The sequence below is a fragment of the Chaetomium strumarium genome (genome assembly GCF_033439665.1).
Source record: "Chaetomium strumarium strain CBS 333.67 chromosome Unknown B0T15scaffold_1, whole genome shotgun sequence".
Lineage (NCBI taxonomy): Eukaryota > Fungi > Ascomycota > Sordariomycetes > Sordariales > Chaetomiaceae > Chaetomium > Chaetomium strumarium.
In genome coordinates, this window is record NW_026944429.1 from 1,164,076 (window position 1) to 1,187,960 (window position 23,885).

Here is a 23,885-nt window from a genome sequence, read left to right on the forward strand (position 1 = left end):
AGTTTAGAGCAATCAGGTGTAACGTTATATACCAGTGTGTAAGTGTACAATGGCTAAACTGTACTTGGATACCTGTGCCCGAAGTCTTTCATCACCATGATCGCGTGATGAGGAATCGTTGTCTGTTCTTGTTGAGATTATAAGTGAAGTAAGATTGGTTTCGAATGGTTTACTACCCAAGCAGAAGGGTAAGGCCTATTATTATACACTTTGAACAACCTAGAGTATGGTCATCTCACTGAGCGGCCCAGTCACCACATTGGAGCGGGAAGAAATTCGATTGGTCAATTCTCCTTTGTTTCACCCCTCCTCGAATGTTTTCTGGTTTGCCCACTCAAGCTTGACTCACAGGCACAATGAGGTACTCACAATCTAGTTACATCTCTCTTCGATCTGATTTCAAGCCCGGCTGATTAGGAGGCCGATGTATCAGGCTGGAGCCCTTCTTGTTTTGTGTCAGCCTAACCTGTTTTCTCTTGCAGCATCGCTTTATCCAGCCCAGACTCTTCCTCTAAATCACTAAGTTGGATATCCCAATGAGCGGGTCGAGCGTTTCAGCTGCCACCGGGCAAGTCCCTGAATGGACGCCAGATTCATGGCGATCCAAGCCCATCAAGCAGTGTCCGGAGTACCCAGACCGGGAAGCACTCGCAAAGTCCGTGGCTGCTCTTAAGCGGCTCCCACCCATTGTCCACCCCCGCGAGATCGTGGAGCTCAAGCAGCATCTCCGGGACGTGGCCCAAGGGAAAGCCTTCCTGCTGCAAGGGGGTGATTGTGCCGAGCTCTTCGACTACTGCGAGCAAAATGCGATCGAGTCCAAGATCAAGCTGCTCCTGCAGATGAGCTTGGTTCTCCTCTGGGGCGCCAACAAACGAGTCGTGCGCATCGGGCGTATGGCCGGCCAGTACGCAAAGCCGCGCTCCAGTCCCATGGAGACCGTCAACGGTAAGCAGGTGCCGTCTTTCCGGGGGGACATCCTCAACGGCTTCCACCCCGACGAGAGGGAGCTCGACCCCGACAGGCTAGTCAGGTATTTCTCTCTCTCTCTCTCTCTCTCTCTCTCTCTCTCTCTCTCTCTCTCTCTCTCTCTCTCTCTCTCACACACACACACACACACACACACACACACACACACACACACACACACACACACACACATCTCACTAGACCGCCCTGAAGGAGCCATGACTAACCACACAGTCAGGGCCTACCACCACTCGTCAGCAACGCTGAACTACGTCAGAGCAGCCATCGCGTCCGGCATCGCCGATCTAAGCCGGCCCCTTGACTGGGGCCTCGGCCACGTGCGCGACCCGGCGCTCAAGGCCAAGTACCAAAAGGCGGTCGACTTCCTCAAGGACATGCGCGCCTTCCTGCACACCATCGGCGCCGAGAACGAGAAGTTCCACACAGTCGACCTCTTCACCAGCCACGAGGGCCTGCTGCTCGAGTACGAGGAGCCGCTCACCCGGCTGCTCGACGACCCGACCTCGCCGCCGTCACGCCCCCCGACGAAGGCCTACTACAACACATCCGCCCACTTCCTGTGGATCGGCGACCGCACGCGGCAGCTCGACCACGCACACGTGGAGTTCTTCCGGGGCATCGCAAACCCGCTGGGCGTGAAAGTCGGCCCCACGACGCCCGCGTCGGACCTGCTCGCGCTGCTGCGCACGCTCAACCCGTCGCGGGAGCCGGGCAAGATCACGCTCATCACGCGCTACGGCGCCGACAGGGTGGGCGAGCTGCTGCCGGCCCACATCCGCGCGGTCGAGGACAGCGAGTATGCGCGCACGGTGGTGTGGCAGTGCGACCCGATGCACGGCAACACGCGGTCGGTCACAGGGGGCATCAAGACGCGGCGGTTTAGCGACATCTTCAGCGAGCTGCAGCAGACGCTACGCATTCACAAGGAGCAGGGCAGCTATCTGGGCGGCGTCCACCTCGAGCTGACGGGCGATGCCGTGACGGAGTGTCTGGGCGGGAGTGAGGGGCTGGATGAGGATGATTTGTCGACGAACTATACCAGTTTCTGTGACCCCCGGTTGAACGAGAAGCAGGCCCTGGAGCTGGCGTTCTTGATTGCGGACCATTACCGGAGTGAGAGGGTAGAGGAGGATTGTGAGAGCTGAGCAGCCTTGTCGAGAATTTAGGGTGATGTTGGCATCGCGTTATGAACATGGATGCTCCATCTCCTCTTAGGTACGGAAGGAGCTGGTATGGAAAACTAGATTTACATACGCAGTGGTATGTACACATGTGAGACATTGCCAGACTTGGCTTTTTTTCAGCTGTTGGGCTCTTGAAAAAGTCGCTCTATCCATGACACAACCAACCTTTGAGAACCTGTTTCTCCCAGCATTTCGCAGAACCCTCGCGGTTGAATATCTGCAGAACATAACAGTAGTAACCGCACCCAAATGCCGTATGCTTACTGAGACAGGTGTCGGACATCCTCACAAGACACTAGTACCCCTCAAGCGTCGTCCCCCTTCACTCTCGCCAGCCCACCGCGCCCGCCGTCAATCCAGCAGCGTGATAGTCTGCGCCCCCTCAAAGGCATCACCCGCTTCAACCGACTGCCACCCGCCCACCGCGCCGGGCTCGATGCAGATCATGTTCCGGAACCCGTCCTTGGGCGCAAAGTCGGCGATGCCCTGCGCCTTGTCCGTCCACGGGTTCCACACTACCACGTTGCTCAGGTTGTCTCGCACGACCGCGTAGCGGGGCTTGCCCCCTTCCACAACCGTCACGGGGTCGCTTGTCGGGTCACCCTGCGGGGTGTACACCCTGTCGGTCTCGCCCGTGATGGTTACGGTCGGGTCTGACTGCGTCTTGGAGGTCAGGTTGTCGACTTTGTCGATATATGGCGCGTTGGCGAGGCCCTGGACTTCTACGGAGTTGATATCCTGGTTGTGCATACCTATGTTAGTGGTTGGAAAACCAAGGAAAGGGAGGAGGGGGAGGATGATATGGGGAGCGTGCCTTGACCCGCAGGTAGGTATGCATCAGCACCTGGCAGTCAAACGGTGCCGAGTCGTCGTTGGTAGCAACGATGCTTGTCGTGAGACTCTTTTGGCCGAGCGTGATGCTGTAGATGAGGTTGAACTTGAACGGCCAGTGCTTGGTGGCTACGGGGTCGAGCCCCTGCGCGGCCGAGCTCAGGCCAAAGTCGAGCTTCACGGTGTTTTCGCCGGCGGCCCGACCATCCATCGACTCGGACGTCGACTTGCCCAGGAACTCCCAGCGAGAAGTGCGCGCAAAGCCGTGTTGCGGGAGGTCCTTGGTCTGCGGGTGGTCCGGGGCCGTGCCGAAGACCTATCGCCTAACGTCAGCGATCGACGATGCCAATGATGTGCCGAAAAAGAGCGAAAAGACATACGGGAAAGACAACGGGAATCCCTCCCCTCACGGCCTTGGTCCCGTCTAGCTTGGCGGCCTCGCTCAACCACAGCTTTTCATCCCCCCGCGCATCCTTCCAGCTGATGACTGTCGCGCCGTAGAGCAGCACCTCCACCCTCTCGCCCGTGGGAAGCTCGGCAACCACGCGCGAGTTGTCGTCCGAGAAGGTCACCGTCGGTTGCGGCGGCAGGCCCGGCGTGGCAGACAGCGTTGGGGGCTTGGGCTTGTTGGGACGTTCAACCATTTTGGGCTGTGGTACTGGCTCTTTGCTTCGTCTTCTTATATGTGAGGTTCAGAGGTTGGCCGTGTGGATGAAAGCGAGTGAGGTGGATAAGCCCAGGCGAGGTAGGTAGTCAGTTAGTTTGGCAGGTAACGACCGCGGTTGGTTGTTTGGATGGGTGTGCTTGAAGATTGAGAAGGTGATGGAGGTGGGCTGGATACTCAGTTGCGGGGTAGTAACGGCGGGAGGAAGGGAGCTGTTCCCGGTGGATTGAGCCGCGGTTGCGAACCACAAGAAGTCAAATGGCGGCGCAGTTGAGCACGTTTTATACGAAGCACGAGCTTGCACTATGCCAATGGTATCTTACAAGACATCAGCATTGGGAAACTAGCAGGGGCAATGAACTGATCACCAGTTTCGCACCAACAGCATGGTTTGATCTCACTTTGACCTTCATGCTTGCAAACTGGCGGGGTCATGAAGGGAGCCCAAGCATCAGCGGGGCATGCAAACAAGACCAACATGAGTAGCTCAGGATGCTTTGTAACAGGTCGATGACCCTTCCCCGGTTCGGCCACTGCAGTGATCGACCAACGCTGTCAGCTGCATAACCTGAAACGTTGTCACCGGCATCCACCTGCATTCAGCGTTCGCTTGCAGTGGTCGCCGCCGCCTTACCACAGTATGGCCGAGGCCCGTTGCCGAGGTCTTATAGGGGACCACGGCACCGCGTAACCCACCAAGACAGCTAACCATACCGACTTGTACAATACAGTGCCTATGGGTTTGAGTTTGCTGATAAGATGGATTGAAAGCGCAACCATCATGGACCGCAGCCCGGTATCCTGCTCGTATTGATCTCCAAAAACGCTGTATACATTCATACTCTTCCATTGTCCGCCAAACTATGCCGAACGCCTTCAAAAAAACGCCTCGCCCAACAATCTAAACCATGTATCCGTACACCATCGCCGATGAACGCCAGTAACCATGCACAAGAGGAAGTTGCCTATGTTCGCCCGCGCCTTTCCGCCTCGTACAACTCCCTCCTCATATCCATAAACATATCCTCGATCTGATATACCTCGTGCCTCGACAGTCGCGCCAACCGCAATTCGTCCAGGCCGCTCCGAAACAGGTCCATTATCTTTTGCACCTGGCTCTGCTCAGGTGTGGCGACAGCGTCTGCCGTATTGACGACAGGCCCGGCGCTTATGCCTCTATAATTATTGGGATCATCTCCTCTCTCTTCAACGATAGACTCGGTGATGGGCTGTTGTTGCACATCAACTTGCATAGGCTCCCCGACGGAGACAGATTCGGCGGAGAGCGCTGCGGATGTAGCCCTGCTGTCATGCTCTTGGCGTTGACTCTCGCTGAACTCGAGTGCGATCTGCGACTGCACCTCCTGGCTGTCTCCCTCGACTTGTATGTCGTCTCGGTCTTCCAGTACCGCAGAGTCTTGCGAGCTGCTCCCCGTCGTCGGGCTTGGCTCGGCAGATGAGCTGGGGATACGCTCCTCCTCCATCTGGCTCCTCGTGTGACCTTCCGTGGTGGCCGCTAACACCTCCCCAGACCCATGAACTTCAAGACATGGGTCCTGAGCTGGCGCCATCTGGCTGTCGGGTACGTCTCCGCTCGAGCTAACTGGATCCTGCCGAAGTCTCTTCGGGGTAGTTTCCTGTGTTCTTGAGGAGGTCCTCTTTCTCTTTTGGCGCCCGACACGGGGCTTCGGCTGCGAGCCCGAGATGTTTTCCGCTTCAGCGCTCAGAGAAGCTACCGAGCTAGATCTGGTTCTCGACGGCGCAGACGCCTTGGGTTTCGTCGGACTATCGCCAACCACTATGCAGTCGATAATTGGCGGCTCCCGACCTTTACCGTCAGGGGAGACAGAAGGTGAAGGTCGATGGTACTCTGAGCGGTCGGCCTTAACGGAGTCTAACTCAACCATCAGTCTGAGAAGGCTGTTCTCATCGGCCTCGCTAAGATCGAATGAGGTATTGGCCGCAGGCGTAGTGGGGTTTTGCATGACCTCCGACCCTTCGGCCGCTTTGGCAGCCTTCTCGGACCGCCTGGGCGTGGGTGGCGGAGGACTGCTTGGCGCGTCCACGAATATCTCTCCATCCGACTTAGGGCTGGGAGTCCCTTGTGCCTGCACTTGGGAAAGCCGAGGGGAGCGCCGTGGGGTGGAAGGACCTTCCTCCACTCGAGTCCCGCATGGTTCTTGAACCGGCGCTGCCTCCGGAGGCTCCAGGACCATGCTATCTTCAATTATCTCAACCGTAGGTGAATGTGGTTCCGCTTTATCGCTTGATTCAGCCGGGTCGCTAGGTAGTTGATCTGTCTTCTCAACCTCGTCAAGAGACACAGCGCTAGCATAGCCACGCTGGCTCGATGGGTCAGGAACAAGACCGTGCCGGTTCGGATTTGGTGACCCGGAGACTGGCGAAGAAGAGAACTGCCAATCCTCGACCAGACTGTGGCTAGCAGATCTGGATCTTATCTCCTCTGCCAAACGGTTCCCCCTTGGCTCTGGCGGTGACGAAGGCGGGTCCGTCATGTCATGCTCCAGCATGATCATCGGTTGACCGCGACGAGGAGTCGGCGTTGATGAGACAAAGTCGTCAAATGATCCCTCAGGCTCAGGGGTGGCGGCATCACGCGTCCGAGGTCCCACTGGGAGCATTTGCCGATCAGTTTGCTTCGACTTGACACCCGGGCTCGACCGGATCTCGGGGAAGAGGGTGGCATTTTGGCGTTGTTCACGGACCTCCTTTTGGCGCTCGGTCAGCACTTGAGACTCGGCCTGGTCGCCCGGAGTAGAGGAAGGTGCGATAGCTGCGAATTGAACCTGAGAATCGTCATGTCTGAGTCGACGCGGCGTGCTGCGTCGGTTGGTTGCCCCTAGTTTCCTTCGAAGAGCAGGCGACTTGGACTCAGATGAGATCGCCCGTGGGGATTCTCTCCGGCTGCTGGATCGTGTCGAGGGTAATCTTGGCAGACTGAGGTCGTCGAATGAGTCAATGAAGGACGGTTGCTGCCCGGCATACTCCGCGCTGGAAGTCTCCAGTCCGGGCAAGACAATGTCAGCATGAAGCTGCATTTTCACGAGGGCGACCTTGAGTTCTTCCGGATAATCCAAGTGCTTGGTGTTCTCGAAGAGCCTGTTCCACAGCGAGATGCCGGAATTGATGACGGAACTGTGGCGCGAGGCAAAGGAGGCGCAGAAGAAACGCTCGAGGGATTGCAAGTGCTGCTCAGGGCGTTCGATAACGGAGATCAAGGAGGAGAGTTTATCCCACAACGATTTGGTCTGTCCGGTCAGCTTCAGCTCCTGTGAAGTAGATACAGCTCACTTACCGCAGCGAAAACGGAGCTGGTCTGGCTGCCGAGCAGCCGTTCGTTGTCCTGAAACCAGGGGCAAAGCCCGTCGTAAAGAGCATTCAGCCCTCTCAGGAAGAGTCGCTGGTTGCCTCTGTCGAAGAAGCCGCCAAGTTCCTCGACTAGCCGGACGGCGTTGTCCGTACCAACAGCATGCAAATGATTGTACGAGAACAACAAAACTTCGCTAGCCGCCTTATAAAGGTTGTCGAACGTATCGAAAGTCGACGAGCGGGAACCAGCAAGTACCGTTCCCCAGAGCCGTTTCCGTGCCGCATCCACAGCTTGCCTGTCGCGTGGCTGCGTCGCAGCGGATAATACCTCAGTGAAGTACTTGAGACAGCTGAGCTGGGTGTCGTCAGCCCTTGCAGCTGCAGACTGCTGGATCAAAACCTTCGCCAGGGGCTCAATAACGACGATGGCGACTCCTGCGTGCCCCGTTTCCTCGCGTACCCGCTGACAAGTTGCATAGAACAGCGACACCCAATGCTTCAGGGGCAGGTTGGGTGTCGACCTGATGCCCCGCTCAAGGACCTTGACAGCGTCGCGGTAATCGTGGCCGACCGGGGTCTCACCGGCAGAGCCAGTCGAGTGATGGCTGTCATGTCCAGATTCGAGCCAGCTCACGAAGTTTTCAGCCACCAGCAGCCAGGACCCATAGGGTCGAGGGGCGTCCATCGGAATGACCGAGAGCAGGTCCTGTGCGAAGTCCAGTTTGGCCTTGTCTCCTTTGGAAATGAAGAAGGGGGCGAAGGCGATGCCGAAGAATTCCGCGAACTCCTTACCGTCCGGAATGCCGGGTGGCAACGCCGACAATACGGAGAAAAGAGTGTAAACAGGTGCCTTCGAAGGTCCCTGATGCTTTCCAGCCTTCTCGGTGAACGGAAGGAGGCCAAGTGAGCTAATCATGACTTCCAGGTACGCTCGTACGGCCAGGAGAAATTCAACTGCATTGCGCCCGGCCTCCTGCGTGCTGGTTAGACCCTGTTTCCAAATTTCCTGCAAAACATTGAGGGCCTCGGTCACGAAGAGTGCAGTATCCCTGGAAACTTTGATCTCCTTGGCTGCGGCTGAGGATACTGCGGAAACCAGGGTCTTCCACAGGGTGTAAGTGGCGCTAGTGGTATTGCCCATTGCGAAAAACTCCCGCTCGAGGATAGGCTGAACCACGGCAAAGACTCTGCTGGTGTTGCGCCTGATCCATTTGGGGTCGATGGCGGGTAGCTCTTCGGGTCTGACGAGCGGACTTTCCACGACATGGTCCACTCTCCATCTTCGTGGTGTCATACAGTCGAAAAGACCGGTGAGAATGGCGCTGGCCTGCTTCAGATTGTCCTCCGCCGCCTCCGCGGTTTGATCGAGCAGTTTCGAGAGGACACGGGTAACGCTGACGTCCCAGTAGGTGTCGAGAAGGGTCGGGTTTGTTCCGGGCTTGAAAGCGTAGTAGAAGAGATTGCGGATGCCTCCCAAAACTGCCTGTCGCAGGTCCTCCGAGGTCTTTCCGGTGCCCTTCCGCCTGAGCTGACTGACGAGAGGAGTTGTCAGCGTTGCCAGATTCTTTGGTAACGCTCGCTCTTCCAGGTGCATGAGATAGACCAGTCGGCCCCATGCATGGTTGGCAGCAATCTTCGTTGGGAAGTCGCTGCTGTTGAAGCAGTTTTGAATGATTTGGAGCCAAGGACCGGCGTACTCCCACTTGTCTAGCCGGATACGGAGAAGCAGGATGACAACGCTCCAGATCTCGGGAACGGCGGCTGATTCGTGCTTGTCCTTCGTCATGGCCTTGAGCCTCTCTTCATAGTACTGAATATAGCGCTTATCCTCGTACGCAAGACTCAATGCCTCCATGACCTTCCGGGAAAGCTGTTTTTCGTGGCCGATACTAAAAGCCGCTTCAAAACCCAAAGAGATAGCCGCCGACCGGATGTCTCTCAAGTTGCTGAGCATGTCCGTGAACATGTCGAGCAACCAGTCTGAATGGATGATCATCAACTGTCTAGACTGTTGAACCAGTTTCCGGTAGGTGAGAACGCGGGACAAGACAATGCTCTTCCCCTTCAGATGCTCTTCGATATTGTGTAAGGACGACACCAACCTCCCAACCCTGTCAGAGTTCATGACTTTGGTAGAGAAATTTTGCAGGGAAATGACCTGCATGAGGCGGCGAGCAGTGTCCTTGGGGGTGGACGGGTCCTCAAAGGAGCGGATGCAGTGGTCGATGATGAAGACGCCGAAGTCGTTGGAGATCGTCGAGGCAATGCCATGGAAATGGAGGAAAGTGTTGAGCAAATTCAATGCGTGGTTGACGAGGGAGGTGTCGAGGTTGCCTTCCGGAGTCTTGGCCACGATGTCGCGCTGCATGAACTGGGTGAAGAGCGTCATCTTCTCTTGCAGAGCCACCCGGTCTGGCAAATTGTTGGAGGCTTTCCACGCCCGTGTCAGCATCAGGTAGGCATCGACCTTGGAGTCGCGATCGCCGCCGGCGAGCTGCTGAAGTGTGGATTCCAGCATGGCGGCTAGTTTCACTTGCGCGTTCAAAGGGTCGAAGTCGTTCCCGGCCGCCGAGTCAAGAGAGTTCGTGACCTGGTTGGTAACCTTGAGGATAGACTTGACGGGTTTCGAGGCACTTCGTGGGAGTGACACGGGAGTCGGATTCTGCCTCGCTCCCTCCCCGCCAACGTACACGGGAGGGTCCTTGTACTCGGCCTGGGCCGAGAACCCAACTTTCTTTCGGATGCGGCGCGAGGTTGAGCCTGTCGGTACGGACGAGGCGGGCGATTGGAAGCCGGGCGGGGTGTGCAGGCTCAATCCGGAGTCGACAGAACCCAGCGAAGGTTTAACCAGAGCTGCGACAGCTTCATGGTGTGCTTCGCGGGGTGGTGTTGGCGGTCGCGGCGGCAAGGAACTCAGCAGACTGGACAGGACATCTGGAGAGGACATTATGCCTGACTCGCCAACTTCAATGTGGAGGCAGACAAACTGCGTCCAAGACCAGCGAATCGTCACCTGGATGCGCCGGGCGGCAGTTGCATTTGAAACCAGGACAACTTTCACAAACGCGACGAAAAACAACAGATGAAAATGGAATCGCCTCTGAAACCAGAACAGGTCGAAAGGAAGACGTGGAATAGAGAGCTGGACGATGATGACCCAGCGCCCAGCTGATGGCAAAGGTGGATGTTGCTCAAGCTGGTCGTGGGACCCCAGGCAATTAAGACTTTTGACGCGGGCGCGGAGTTCAGGCGCGTCGCGCCTCTTGCCTGCCAAGCAAGCGTTTAATTGAACAGGGCCCCACACCTCAGCCTCCTCTTTTTGGCCACGCTTGCCCAATGGTACGGAGTAAAGTGCATGCGAGTTCAACGTTGCACTTCGTCACGACTTGACTTATATTCGCTGAGAAGGAATTACTGTTCTGCTATCATCCCGGGGGGGCTCGAATGCAGCAATTAGTACAGAGGTAGAGGGATGTCAGGCGAGCTGGAAGGTGAGAGCAGAAGGCGTCAAGCTCGATGTTCGACCGTGTACTTCCCAGGTCATCGCACAGGAAGAGGTTTCTGGCTCATCGGCTCTGTCCAGGTCCTATGCGGGAAGCAAATTACATGCTAGTGTCCAATCCATAGAGGTGGGATGGTCTTTCAACCATCAGATATGTCGTCCGGACAGAGCCGAATGGAGAGCATCACACTGAAGTGGGGCAAGTCCCTGAATGTTCTTAGGCCGTCAGCTCAGTAATTCTATCACGTTCTTTCTTTCATAGATACAACGATTTCGAGGCAGCGAACCAAAACATACTGCGTGACCATATACAGGACGCCAGTGATCTCGGCATACTCTCACATATGAAGGATTGAGATTTCAAATCATCGTTTGCTGGCATGTCACTTCTTTCCCAGTCGGCCTCATTAGGAAGCCTTACCGGCCCTGGTATATATATCCCCCTTTGTCCGTCTCATTCGCGTTTTCTGAGGTGGTCGCTAACATGTCTGGAAGCCAAGTTGGACGCGGTCAAGAAGCTTCTGGACAAGCTGAGTGAAGAGCTCAAGAGTGCATCCCTCCAGCCTCAAGGTCCGCCCTTACAGTTCCACATGGCCGGGGAGATTCATGTTCGCTAAGTCCGCAGTAGAGCGTGATGCCGCTCTCGAGGAGCTCAAAGTGTACGGCCGGGATCCGAACAATGCGGATCCTATTTTCACGAAGGAGGTGCGTCGGTCTCTCGGGGGTTGCTTTACGACTCTGTCTCTAATTCCGTTTCAAAGGGCATGGAGACCGTCACGAAATTTGCCTTCGATCACCCTTCAGACACCACATCCCGGAACGCACTCAGAGTCCTCTGCAATGCCCTGTTCCTCAAACCCGAGACAAGGCAAATCTTCGTAGATCTGGGATACGAACCCAAAGCATGCAGCAAACTGAAAAATGACAGCCGGGACGACGAGTTCCTCGTCTCCAGGCTCATCCTCCTCACTACCTACGGCACGAGCATCGACCTCTCAACCCTGATAGAGCAGCACCACTTAGCCGACTCTATCATCCAGAACCTCTCAAGGCATGCTAGCAGGTTCGCCACGGAAGCGGTCGCTCCAGCCAGAGCAGGCCCGATGGAGCAGATGGCCTTGGCCGAAACCCTCAAACTTCTCTTCAACGTCACCAATTTTGCCAAAAGCCACACCAGCGCCTTCGACCCAGCGCTGCCGCACATCACAACCATCCTCCGTTTCCACGACCTCCCACAAACGAAAACTCCACTTGAACCCCCTTTCGGCCTCTTGATCAATGCCCTCCTAAACCTCGACCTAAACTCAGCTACTGCCCAATCCTCCCTATACCCACCATCGGAGCCCACTCGTATCGCACACCGCCTCATCCACCTCCTGGACCTTTCCATGAAGTCCTACACCGACACAGACCTCGACCAGGCCGTGACCCCGCTCATCTGCGTCCTGTCTTCGATCCATGAACACGCCCCCGGCCAGAACGACGGTGACACTGTCCGCACCTTCATCCGCAGCAAACTCCTCCCCACGGAGGAAGACCGCCAGAGCGTGCTCGGCAAGACCGACTCACTCCCCTCGCGGCTCCTGCGCAACTGGACGAACCCGATGGCGCCGCAGTTCCGGAGCGCCGTGGGCCACCTCTACTTTGACATCTCCGGGAAGGATGCCGCTAAGTTCGTTGAGAATGTTGGGTATGGCTATGCGTCCGGGTTCTTGTTCGAGAAGGGAATCCCGCTTCCTCAGGGGGCGGTGGAGCAAAGCGGCGAAGATTCCACGAGTCGGACTGGTGGTGCCGGAAGGCCGGTGAATCCCATTACGGGCCAGTTCTTGGACGAAGAGAAGTTGCCTGACGTACCGGAGATGACTATGAAGGAGAAGGAAAGGGAGGCGGAGAAGCTGTTTGTGCTGTTTGAGAGGTCAGTTTGCTTCTACGATCCGGGCTTCGTTCCTTGTGCGAGGAATGAGCGTTGGCTGACGATCAAACAACAGGCTGAAGCAGACAGGTGTGATGTCGGTGCAGAACCCGGTAGAGAAGGCAGTGCAGGAGGGCCGGTTCGAGGAGCTGCCGGATGATTATGAGGACCTGGATTAGTACCTTTGGAGGTGGTTTGGATAAGCGTATCCTCATGGCACTTCTGCTAGTTCTCAGCGATGAAGCTCGCTATGAGTGTAGTTTTCCGGCACTGTGATTGATGACAGTTGAGTGAGTGTCATTTTAGATGTGTGACACCTTGCTTGAGGCCACGGTATGAGGTGCCTCCACGGAGCCAGATCAGGCCTCCAGGGCAGCCCGTGTCCTCAAGGCAGCCCGTGTCCGGGCTTGTTTGCTGAGAGGAACCGACGCAAAGTCTTGGTTCAACATCAGACACAGCTGTTCAGAAACTACCCTAGGTGTAGAGTGATCGTCATTAGGTACGGTAGAATATCGTTGCTTCGTAGGTGGCCTGATTCTCTGGTCTCCAGCTAAAGTGAGCGCCATGACTGCGGCTTCCATCCGTATCCTCTGTGTAAACTTCATTTTCTATTCTAATTGTCTGAAGCTAGTTACCTTGCGTTGGTTTAAGGTTATAGTTGAGATATAAAACTTGGGCCCCTCGCTTGACACAACAACAGCGGGTGGAGGAGAAGGATATGGCCCTGCTTCTAAGACATCGCATGAAATTGCAGCCACCCAGCAAACGAGAAGCACTGCTAGCCATGTATGGCGTATGTCGGCTCTCTTGGGAGTTTCGAACTACCTACTAGTACCGTACACCTTTATCACCACCGAAATCGTGGGTTGCATACCTGGTACTAGTACTACGTATGGTCCTCTAATAACCTTAACCTGGGTCTCAGGGTTAGCGGCAGGTTAATAACTTGCACTGATTCCCCGCTGGCACTTTGCCCTAGACCATCCTTAACCCGAACCTGGCCAGCCGTGTTTACATCATGGTCGCTCGTGACTCTCCGCTTTCGAAACCTTCCTTCATCCTCTAGCATTTGGTTCATTCATTGAGCTTACTAGAGTGAGGAGAGTAAGAACTAATTTTCCATTCAAATTTACGATTTTATTTCCATTTTTGAGGCTCGATTTCAGCCAACCCTGCAACTCAGCGCCCTTATGCGACGCGACTAGCCAACAGGGACTCTCCGTCGCGTATTCAGATTCGCTGTGCGCGACTGACCCGCCCAGATCATCGACTAGTATTTTTCTACGGCTTGGTCTTGCCGCCTCACGACCTTGAAGATGCCTTTCGGCGAGGAAATCTTTGACGATGACATGCCTATGGTCACGAGCGACCTCCTCGGGTAAGCCGCGACTGGACGCGTTTTCCATTTCGTCGCAAACAGATGCGATCTCGCGCTTCTTCCATCGCCTCATTCTACACCAACCAATCACATTCATGAATTTCTTTGACGATCGATGGAATCGACGCATACTTGTCCTAATGCGCCGAGGTGTAGCTCCCTCTTTTCTGTGTAGCATCGTTAAACCTGTTAACAATCATTGACACTTTCTGCAGGGGCCCCGAACCCGAGTCGCCAGTCGGTATGGACCCTGGCGGAGGCGGCGGTTTAACCGTTGTCACACTCGATGAACGCACTGAGTTTCGCAACGAGACAGTGCGTGTCCCTGAAGCGGACATGGACATGGAGCTCCAGGCAGACGCCGATGCAGGCTCATCGCTGCCCGCGCCCCCTTCAGCTGGCAAGCGCGGCAGGCCATCACTCTCAAGCTCTGCTACCCCTGCCAAGTCGACGACTTCTAGAACGCCTCGCTCGAGTAAGAGCACTAAGAGCGCCGCGGCCCCAAAAAGCGCTGGCCGTAGCACCGGCAAACGCAGGGCCACTGCCGAGTCCGAGCCCGAGGAGGCTCAGAATGATGAGCCCGAGCCGACTCCGGCGCGCAAGCGCGGCCGGCCCCCCCGTTCCGCCGCTGCCACCGCCAACACACAGCTCAAGCAGCCGACGCGTGGCCGTACTAAGTCCAGCACTGTAAGCACCCCGGCAGACAACTGCATTATTGGTCCACCCTGCTAACCAACGCCAACAGCCTGCTTCGAAGCCTGGGAGGAAGGTTGGGCGTCTCAAGAAGGAGGACGCGAACGGCGAAGTGCTTCCAGGTGAATACGAGGTTGAGGCGATCCGCGACTCGATGATTGACGCCGACACCATGGAGCATTACTACCTGATCAAGTGGAAGAATTATCCGGAAAGCAGAAACACCTGGGAGCCAAAGAAAAATCTCAAAGGTTCCGTTGACCTCGTCCGCGCATTCGATTCTAAGAAGAAGAAAGCCGAGGCGGCGGAGGCGGCGAAGAAAGCCTCTTCTCGGAAAGCCACTGCTTCCTCTGGGGTCGAGGAGGAGGCGGGCCCGAAGAAGGTAACCAGGGGAAGGAAGCCCAAGGCGGTGAAGGCAGTTAAGAAGGCACCCGGGCGGCCGGGACGGAAGAGGAGAGCCCGGGCCTAATCCAGCCAATGTTCTCCTTCCACGTTTTCTACTCGCTTTTTCTGTTCTTTCGTACGTCTGCAGCAAGTGGTTTCGCTGGGTATGGGCTGGGTTTTCTCTTTCATGGTACGCAAAATGGAACCCATCAAGGAGAGTTCCGTGGTAATGATCGAAATCACTGCCTGCTTGAGTACCTTCAGATCATCACTGCCAGGGCTCGCCTTCTGGACCTCGGCAGATTGATTGGTGGCATCTGCCGCTTTGCATTGGACCGTCATTGGACCTTGGACCGTCCTAAGAATGGATTTAGGGGAATTGGAGGCGCGTCTCGCTTTGCACTCAATTCGGCAGCCAGAGGACCGTGGGCAGCCTACTAACCACGTGGTTCTTTGGCGGCCACGTTTGAGGTTTCCTGCCCTTGAACATAGCCCAGATACGTCGAGAGAAACGGTAGCATGTATTGTAGGGTAGAACACGTCAATACCGACCAAGTGAAACTGTCAGTGGTGCCACCATGAGGTCGGCTCAGGTAGCCAAGCCCGGTTTTGTGGGGCTCTGTTGAGCCGCAAGCAGATGACGTTCGTGGCATTTCCTCAAATTCCTCTTCAGGCAGAACACCAGCACAGCTCTCATCAACCTCCATCATCAACCAACGCTGGTTCGCAGACACCGATTCGGGCGGTGCGATTGGTCGGAAAGGGGTTCATAATTCGACAACCATAAGGGGCTCCTCGAGGAGATCGCAAAGATGGACGCGCTCCGCTCGACAATACAGCCCATTACGCACAACCTACCGGGTCCCATTCGCGACCTCGGCGTGTCCATCATCGGTGACACGTGCTACAAGACGCTCCTGCTCGACGTCGATCTCGAAAACACGGACTGCCTCAAGCTGGCCATCAGCAAGGCGCTCGGCATTGGCATCGTGGGCGCGTCGTCGGTCGTGAAGGTGCCCCAGATTATCAAGCTCGTGCGATCGCAATCGGCGAGCGGCGTGTCGTTCCTCTCGTACCTACTCGAGACCAGCAGCTACCTCATCTCGCTCGCCTACAACGTCCGCAACGCGTTCCCCTTCAGCACCTACGGCGAGACGGCGCTTGTGTTGGGGCAGAATGTGATCATCACGGTTCTCGTCCTGAACTACAGCGGCAGGGCCAGCATGGCCGCGCTGTTTGTTGCCGTGCTCGCGGCCAGCGTGGCTACGCTCTTCAGTCAGGGCGTGCTGGACATGCAGCAGCTGAGGTACCTCCAAGCTGGAGCCGGCGCCCTCAGCGTGGCGAGCAAGATCCCCCAAATTCTGGCGATTTGGCAGGAGGGAGGCACCGGCCAGCTGAGCGCGTACACGGTGAGTTACAGCACCTCTCGCTACGGACGTGACATACCTGAGGCAGCGCTGACATAGTTGGGTTCGCAGGTCTTCAACTACCTCCTCGGCTCCCTCACGCGCATCTTCACGACCTTACAAGAGGTGGACGACAAGCTCATCTTGTACGGATTCGTCGCTGGGTTCGCATTGAACCTGGTCCTGGCGCTGCAAATGCTCTACTACTGGAACACGCCGTCGGCCAAAGTAAAGGGCAAGCAAAAGGAGGTCCCCGTTCAAGCGCCCTCATCGGCCACGACAACCTCGATACCGAAGAGCAAGGGGCCGACAACTCGTCGCCGTGGGTAAGGAGGTTAGCTGCAACTTGGGGTTTGCGCTCCGTTTCAAAAGCAATTAAGCATAATCGTTGGTTTCTCTGAGTCATCTTGAGATAGTGACGTGTCCCCGATTAGTGTATATCTCCCGCCACGTTGCCCACCAGCCATCTGTCCCAATGTTCTTCGAGGCCGTTCGATAAATTTCGACAGCAGTCACATGCTCAAGCCTCCGGAGATCCACTTTCGCTGGTCATTGAGGCAGGATGCAACCTCTCCATAGCGCTAGCGACCAATTTTCGGGCCTTCGCGGCTAACCGCAGGCCGGAACGTCGGAAGAGCCCTGAAAAGTCCTCATGCCAGCCCTGCCTCACAAATGAGCCTACGGCGATAAAAGTTACACCAGTGTAGGTGGAGTTGTGTTGTTGAGCCCCTGTTTATGTGCTTTGTGGGGACCCCAGTGTTCCCCCACACCAAACAACCCCTTTGATTGTATGTGGCCATGTGCAAAACAAAGGGGTGAAAAGGTTATCAAGACTCCAAGTGATCAAATGCGCACTGATCATGATTCACGAATGGTCCACAGTTCAGGAGGTAAGGAAATTGGCCCTCGTCAAACTTTCTTGAGCCGAAAGATGATTGACTCACCGTGTCCTGATAACGTTAAAGGGGAAACTGGGCTCGTGATGCCAAGACAACGCCTTCTTGCGGGATCGCAGCCATGGACCCCGGTGCTTGTCGGCCCCTAGCCGGAGCAACTACAGTAGGGGCGCGTTGCAATGGAATGGGCGGAGGTAAGGGATGCACATAAATTGGGCTCACACCTACGTGCTCTGTTCTCATATCCTCCCTCGATGGCGCCATCTCTCATGTAAGACGGCTTATTAGCAGACGGGATTGCGTCAAAGGCGGTTGCGTGCTCGTGCTCACCGACAGGTCATCCTAGCTTCACTTTGTTCCACACCGTTTAAACACTTATTCACCCGCCCCAGAAAGCCACTTGTGGGGGTTCACGACTCCCATTCCCATCTATTTCCTTTGAGGAAAGCAGGAGACCTCTCACGTTACCCGCCCGTGTACCTATCGTGTACCTCTTCACTTTCACTCGATTTGGAGTATTGCTGCTCTTGGCACCTATAAAACGTGTGCTTTGCCAGGTACCATCCTTCACCGCTCAGATACAGAGCTGTAAGGCTGAGTACACGCTGCGGTGTGAAAGCTTCGCAGAGGTACTTACCTATACTTCGCCATCAGCAGAACGGCTAGCTGCTTCAGTGCCTCCGGCCAAACATAAGCAATGGCGCCAGACCTCAACTCCCTCCCGCCCTCGCCGTTGCCGGGGGGGAAGCCCGCCGTCAACTTCACCCGGAGTGGTCTCACTACCGCCAACGGCATGAATGGCGCAGCAGAGAAGCCGCCCAACATCCTCTACATTATGGCCGACCAGCTCGCCGCGCCTCAGCTCAAGATGTACAACCCGGACTCCCAGATCCTGACGCCCAACCTGGACGCCCTCGCCGCCAGATCGGTGCAGTTCGACTCGGCGTACTGCCCGTCCCCCTTGTGCGCACCCTCCCGCATGAGCATGATCACGGGCCTGCTGCCCATGAAGATTGGCGCGTTCGACAACGCGGCCTCGATCTCGAGCGACATCCCCACGTACGCGCACTACCTGCGCCTGAAGGGGTACCACACGGTGCTGGCGGGCAAGATGCACTTCGTGGGGGACCAACTGCATGGCTACGAGACACGGCTGACCAGCGATATCTACCCGGGGGACTTCGGGTGGGTGGTGAACTGGGACGAGCCGGACACACGGCTGGAATGGTACCATAATGCCAGCTCGATCCTGCAGGCCGGCGTGTGTGTCCGCAGTAACCAGCTTGACTATGACGAGGAGGTCATGTACCGGTCCACGCAGTTCCTGTATGACCATGTGCGGGAAGGGCCTGACAAGAGGCCATTTTGCTTGACGGTAAGTACTTATGGCTTATTATGGAGCGTTGAACGTTCCACTTGCTCGCTCCTCCATGGCCAACCTAGAGTCATGGTGTTGTAGCCGGTCCCTGCCGATTGGTCCGGAAACATGCAGAGTGATGCACGTTTTGCGTGGGGGGCAAGAATGGAAAAGAGAGCTGCTTCGTGAGCTCTCATAGACCGTAGAGTTGGCTGACAAGGCGGCTGCGGCGATGATAGGTCTCCCTGACGCACCCCCACGATCCCTACACCATCGAGCAGAAGTACTGGGATCTCTACGAAGGCGTCGACATCGACCTGCCCAAGGTCAAGATCCCCAAGGAGGAGCAGGACCCGCACAGCAAGCGCCTGCTCAAGGTCTGCGACCTCTGGGACAATGAGTTCAGCGACGAGCAGATCAAGCGGGCCAAGCGGGCCTATTACGGCGCCGTCAGCTACGTCGATGACTGCGTCGGCAAGCTGCTCGACGTGCTCAAGCGGTGCCGGCTGGACGACAACACCATCGTCATCTTCAGCGGCGACCACGGCGACATGCTCGGCGAGCGTGGGCTCTGGTAAGCCTTTCTCGCCCGCTGTTTTCACACGATATCAACCCACAGACGGGACTGACACCGCGCCCATCACAGGTACAAGATGAACTACTTTGAGTCTTCTGTCCGCGTTCCCCTGCTCATCTCCTACCCCAAGCAATTCACGCCGCACCGCGTGACCGCCAACGTCTCAACTCTCGATATCCTGCCGACCATGTGCGACCTCGTGGGCACCAAACCGGCCCCCTATCTCCCGATGGACGGCATGTCCCTCCTGCCACACCTCGAGGACCGCGCGGGCGGCCACGACGAGGTCTTTGCCGAGTACACGGGCGAGGGCACCGTGCGCCCGCTCATGATGATCCGTCGCGGCAAGTGGAAGTACGTGACCTGCCCGGCGGACGGGTCGCAGCTCTACGACATGGAGGCGGACCCGTTCGAGCTGGAGGATCTGGTGCGGAGCGGGCGGGCGGCGAGGGACGAGAAGGTCAAGCGCGTGTTTGAGGCGTTCGAGCAGGAGGCGAGGGAGAGGTGGGATTTCGAGGACATCACCCGCCAGGTGCTGCAGTCGCAGCGGAAGAGGAGGCTCGTCTGGGCCGCGCTGACCAAGGGCAAGTTCACCAGCTGGGACTACAACCCGCAGGATGACGGGCGGGAGAAGTAAGTTGCCTTTCCTTGGTTCTGGGCGGGTTTATTAGGGAAACGAGGCTGACGCTGCTGGGACAGATACATCCGGTCGCACATTCCCTTGGACGACCTTGAGCGCAGGGCGCGTTTCCCGGCTGTCGATGAGTTTGGGCGCGAGACGGGGTCGGTTATTGTTACCGACCAGGCCGGGTCTCACGGAGAGTGATTGGAAGTGCAGAGGATTGGGAACCGAGCTGAGGTGGTGTTTGTTTCTTCATGACGGGATTCCGCGATGTTTTGTTGTCTTAAGGCTCTGATGACTAGCGCGGCGTAGAGCGTTTGCGGACTTGTTTGGTGGTACCTTAGGATGCATTAGATTCCAGCAGTAATGAAACTGCCTTGCGTTTGGTCGGTATCGTTACAACGGGAATGAACTGAGTGCCACTATTGGCATTGACTGTGCAGGTCAGCTCTGAGCTCCGAGGTCAGGGTGAGGTGCTGTGAACGCATATTAGGGTTAGGGTTGTAGAGTGGGACAGGAGTGACAGGCTCCAGCAGGGAGATGCGACAACGTCAGAAGGTGCCCCTCGCTTTCAACTTGCAACTTCCACAATTGATTCAGACGCCCCTTGGATCCTCCACGCCAATCTTAATGACTTAGACTTTTGAGCTCTAGATTTCCACATCCATTACATTTCTAAACCCCCCAATCCTTATTTTCGTTCAACGGCAAATATTGCAGCAGTTCGACAGCCATGGCGTCGCTCAACATGGCTCCCGAGGAGCTTAAGCAGCTGGAGCTGTTGCGCAACCGCTTCGCGCAGCTCACAAGTAGCCTTGCCAGTCTCCGAGCAAATATTCTAAACTCCAACCCTCTTCCTCCGAGGTGAGTGTACACGTGTGTTTGTTGTTAGGTGCATTTAGCTTACCCTCCTCGCTCTCAGCGAGTCCCTCCAAGCATCCGCCTCCATCCTCCAGCGAAATATCCGGTCTATGCAGGAGCTAGCAACCGAGAATGCCGAGCTCTTCCAACGCCTCGTAGTCCATCCGTCGACGAACTTCCCCGGCCGCACACAGGAGCACGTGCTCCTCTCGCTACTGCGTAAAAAGCTCGAACCGGACATCGAGAGCTTAGTCGAAGAAGCCCGGGAGACCGCCCAGGCGGCCGGCTTAGACGTCAGCCAGCTACCCGCCGGCGCGCACACGAGGGACGAAGACTACTATGGCCAAGAGGAGGATATCCCAATGGACCCATTCAGCGAGCAGTGGGCCGATATGCAAGACGCTTTTCAAGAAGCCTTACAACAATACGTGACCGTGCAGGGCAAGAGGAAATACACCGTTGAAGAGCAGGCCATGGGCATTGAGAACGTGCGGACTGGCCTGAAGCAGAACTTGGAGAGCGATGAGGAAGACGAGGATGAGGAAGAGGAAGAAGAGGAGGATGAGGATGAGGTCCAGATCGTCGAGGCGCCCGGCGGCCGTGGGGGACCTGCTGGAGGCTCTGATGCTGCGGGCGGAAAACCAAACCTGGAGCCTGAGCACCTGTTTTGGCTGGCCGCGAGAGGCAACATCAACTTACCACCGAACGTCCCGCTCGGATCGCGACCTCAAGAAGCCGGGATATCGAAACGGTCAGCTCCGCCAAGGTGACCGTGTCAGGCCCGGTCGGGCATTCTATCCCTAATGATTCATACTCGGCACTATGGTAATTATGTTACGACGAACTCTGGTCTTCGACGAACCCAGCTTTGGTTCAGTCGGCATAAACATACTGCATTCGACCACCGAGTCTAGCCATCTTTCGCCTGGCAAGATATCATGAACTCGCGGGTGCTCGTTTATGACGTTATCGGTGCGATGCCTGGCTTTAGATCACAACCACGTATGTGCCCTTTGCGGCTGAGCTTCAACCACACCGCAATCTGCATCGTTGGGGCTTTCAATCCCATGATGCATGTCGGCCGCACAGGACGTCTTACCCCTCATCTAAGACTGTATGAGGCACCCAATGAGGATATCTTAGGCGACGTCACTAAGCCCCAAGTGAACTCGCAAATCTTATCCTTTTGGGCAACAACGACTTGATCTAAGCTCTCCATGGACCGAGAGAGCACGCTACCCAGAATATCTCCTGTTTTTGAACATAGTCCGTTCCTAAGCTGCGCCAGAAGGTTTTCAAACTTACCTAGGAAACAGTCTCTTGCTGTGCCGCCCCGCATCGGCTGGTAGTTTGGTCGTACTACGTCCGGAACTACACACCCTTCTACCTATGCGTTGCTCTGATGACGACCTACCATATGGGCCAAGATTCACTCCATCAGGGCGAGACGATCAGCCGGCCGTTGGAGGAGACGGACCGACTCTCTACACAGCGAAGAGCTCGCCGCCTTCATTTCCTAAACCTCCCCGACGAGATCCGTCTTCGAATCTATCAATGCGTTCTCCAACCTACCCTAGCGCGCCCGCGTCAGCTCAACGTCGCGTACCCGATCCCTCCCAGCCATGTTCTTCTTCTCAAGCCAGTAACGCCTGGGTATCGCACCCTGCCGTCTCCCTACCGACCGCTTGGCTTTCTCCCCTCCTCACTCCTCTGCAGCTGCCGTCAGATCTACAGCGAAGCGCGGAAGTCCCCTTTCACGAAAATGAATTCCTATTCACGTTCTTTTCGTCGGGCCTATCCACCGCAGGCGCGTTCGCTAAGTCCCTACGGTCCTGGCAGCGTGACGGAATGAAGTTTGCCCGGCTCGAGGTGGGATATGAACAAATCTGCAAAGAACCTGGTTCTGCGCAGTGGGAGGAGTTGTGTGGGTGTTGGCAGAACGGTCTGAAGGGGCTAGGGCTGAGTATGGGGCCTTCTCTGACTTGCCTCGTCCCAAACAGGCGCGCGAAAGCGTCGGGACGGAAGATCCGACAGCTTGGAGGTGGGTGGGTCATGGCTTGAGTCGTCTGAGGGCTCTAAGACTTCTCGAAGTTGAAATCGATCGATTAGGAGGGTTGGCGGAGTGGACGGATGAGGAGAGGGTAGCGTGATGTGGGGAGTTGAGCGAGCGGTTGAATGATGGAAAGTGTGAATGGGAGAGGACAACTGTCTTGTGTGTCGCTCGGGCGTCTACCTATTGAGAGCGAAACGGTTGGGAATGCCTGCGATGCCAGAGTCTCGGGATGAGGAATCGTCAGATGCGAAGGGTTATAGCTGGCCAGAGAAGCAGCGTCTGCTTGGATTTAGCATTCCGACTGCATTCGCAATCACTGCAGCTATTGACAGCGGAGAGTTCGCCAACTACTAGGGGTTTATAGCATTTGCTCCCCGATGCCTTGGAACGCCGAGGGTGTTGGCTCGTACGGAAAGTACGACCCGGGCGTGCATCCAGTATTTAACTGGGCCCCGATCTCTGGGCCCCGATCTCTGGGCACTAAACCTCTTCTTCTATAACATTCCTACCACCCTTTCTCCCACCCTGTTTGGTCTGGGCCTGAGCCCCAGTACAGGAGTCCTCATTCAGTTCCATCAATCAATCCGAACCTCTCTTTGCTCTAATCAACCACGAGCCCTGTTTTCCAATCATCCACTGTTTCTGAGGGTTCATTCGGGAAGTAGTTAGCGTGACGTCTGCCAAGGAAGCGCCTCAATCTGAAACGACGTGGATCGACAGGGATCTATGTGCATTCGCTTGAGGGTCCCATTGACAGCGGTACCTAAGAATGGTTTTTAGACGCCGCAACGACACTGCAACACTGATGAAATGCAAACGCCGCGCCTCGCCGCTCACATAAGTCGTCCTGTTGGTTGAGTTGTCCGTCATCCCGTTTCAGGTTATCAAGAGCCCAGCTCCAATTTATCCTGTCCGGCTGCCAGCTGCGTTGAGCTTGGCTATCATAGCAAAACAGTAAACCATCGACGGCATCCTTCAAATCTGCGGACAACGAGATCAGCTGCTATCACAATTCTCCGTCCCTACTTGATCCCAGCACTCTCCGACTCTTCGCAATGGTGATTTCTCGAGATTCTGTACACAAAGCCGCACTCATAGTATACTTCCCCACAACTCCAGACACGATGACATCTTTAACTGTGCCTCCGCCGTTAGTCATGTCGAGTTGCAACACGGCCCCTCAAGTGCTTAGGCATCGGAATGTGGAGCTTCTGAGCGTGGAGCGCAGACATTGTATAAACGCGTTTG

General features: G+C 56.2%; 8 protein-coding genes across 8 annotated transcripts; 6 read left to right on the forward strand and 2 right to left on the reverse strand.

Moving 5' to 3' along the window:
- Window positions 1-536: 536 nt before the first annotated feature.
- Window positions 537-2,132, forward strand: B0T15DRAFT_386657 (DAHP synthetase; the record flags this gene model as incomplete). Its single annotated transcript, XM_062864334.1, has 2 exons — window positions 537-1,030; window positions 1,205-2,132. The coding sequence occupies 2 exons, from the start codon at window positions 537-539 to the stop codon at window positions 2,130-2,132; spliced, it is 1,422 nt and encodes a 473-aa protein (XP_062725463.1).
- A 33-nt stretch (window positions 2,133-2,165) lies between these two features.
- On the reverse strand, window positions 2,166-3,646 carry B0T15DRAFT_545649 (galactose mutarotase-like domain-containing protein; the record flags this gene model as incomplete). Its single annotated transcript, XM_062870136.1, has 3 exons — window positions 2,166-2,909; window positions 2,992-3,318; window positions 3,383-3,646. The coding sequence occupies 3 exons, from the start codon at window positions 3,644-3,646 to the stop codon at window positions 2,523-2,525; spliced, it is 978 nt and encodes a 325-aa protein (XP_062725464.1). The 3' UTR covers window positions 2,166-2,522.
- Window positions 3,647-4,392: 746 nt separating this feature from the next.
- Window positions 4,393-10,202, reverse strand: B0T15DRAFT_516181 (Rap1-interacting factor 1 N terminal-domain-containing protein). The gene is made up of 2 exons (XM_062868242.1): window positions 6,983-10,202; window positions 4,393-6,935 (listed from the first exon to the last, which is right to left on the reverse strand). The coding sequence occupies exons 1-2, from the start codon at window positions 9,941-9,943 to the stop codon at window positions 4,632-4,634; spliced, it is 5,265 nt and encodes a 1,754-aa protein (XP_062725465.1). The 5' UTR covers window positions 9,944-10,202; the 3' UTR covers window positions 4,393-4,631.
- A 546-nt stretch (window positions 10,203-10,748) lies between these two features.
- On the forward strand, window positions 10,749-12,913 carry B0T15DRAFT_516182 (guanine nucleotide exchange factor synembryn-like protein). The gene is made up of 5 exons (XM_062868243.1): window positions 10,749-10,927; window positions 10,994-11,068; window positions 11,127-11,203; window positions 11,260-12,413; window positions 12,487-12,913. Exons 1-5 carry the CDS (start codon window positions 10,879-10,881, stop codon window positions 12,587-12,589), a joined length of 1,458 nt encoding a protein of 485 aa, XP_062725466.1. The 5' UTR covers window positions 10,749-10,878; the 3' UTR covers window positions 12,590-12,913.
- Window positions 12,914-13,455: 542 nt separating this feature from the next.
- On the forward strand, window positions 13,456-14,739 carry B0T15DRAFT_11822 (uncharacterized protein). Its single transcript, XM_062861588.1, has 3 exons — window positions 13,456-13,514; window positions 13,673-13,788; window positions 14,004-14,739. The coding sequence occupies exons 2-3, from the start codon at window positions 13,727-13,729 to the stop codon at window positions 14,518-14,520; spliced, it is 579 nt and encodes a 192-aa protein (XP_062725467.1). The 5' UTR covers window positions 13,456-13,514; window positions 13,673-13,726; the 3' UTR covers window positions 14,521-14,739.
- Window positions 14,740-15,677: 938 nt separating this feature from the next.
- B0T15DRAFT_388264 (uncharacterized protein) lies at window positions 15,678-16,601 on the forward strand (the record flags this gene model as incomplete). Its single annotated transcript, XM_062864438.1, has 2 exons — window positions 15,678-16,274; window positions 16,344-16,601. 2 exons carry the CDS (start codon window positions 15,678-15,680, stop codon window positions 16,599-16,601), a joined length of 855 nt encoding a protein of 284 aa, XP_062725468.1.
- A 1,263-nt stretch (window positions 16,602-17,864) lies between these two features.
- B0T15DRAFT_545669 (alkaline-phosphatase-like protein) lies at window positions 17,865-20,163 on the forward strand (the record flags this gene model as incomplete). The annotated part of the gene is made up of 4 exons (XM_062870137.1): window positions 17,865-18,542; window positions 18,764-19,098; window positions 19,171-19,734; window positions 19,801-20,163. The coding sequence occupies 4 exons, from the start codon at window positions 17,865-17,867 to the stop codon at window positions 19,925-19,927; spliced, it is 1,704 nt and encodes a 567-aa protein (XP_062725469.1). The 3' UTR covers window positions 19,928-20,163.
- Window positions 20,164-20,299: 136 nt separating this feature from the next.
- On the forward strand, window positions 20,300-21,664 carry B0T15DRAFT_11933 (mediator of RNA polymerase II transcription complex subunit 8-domain-containing protein). Its single transcript, XM_062861605.1, has 2 exons — window positions 20,300-20,587; window positions 20,646-21,664. The coding sequence occupies exons 1-2, from the start codon at window positions 20,457-20,459 to the stop codon at window positions 21,352-21,354; spliced, it is 840 nt and encodes a 279-aa protein (XP_062725470.1). The 5' UTR covers window positions 20,300-20,456; the 3' UTR covers window positions 21,355-21,664.
- Window positions 21,665-23,885: the final 2,221 nt, after the last annotated feature.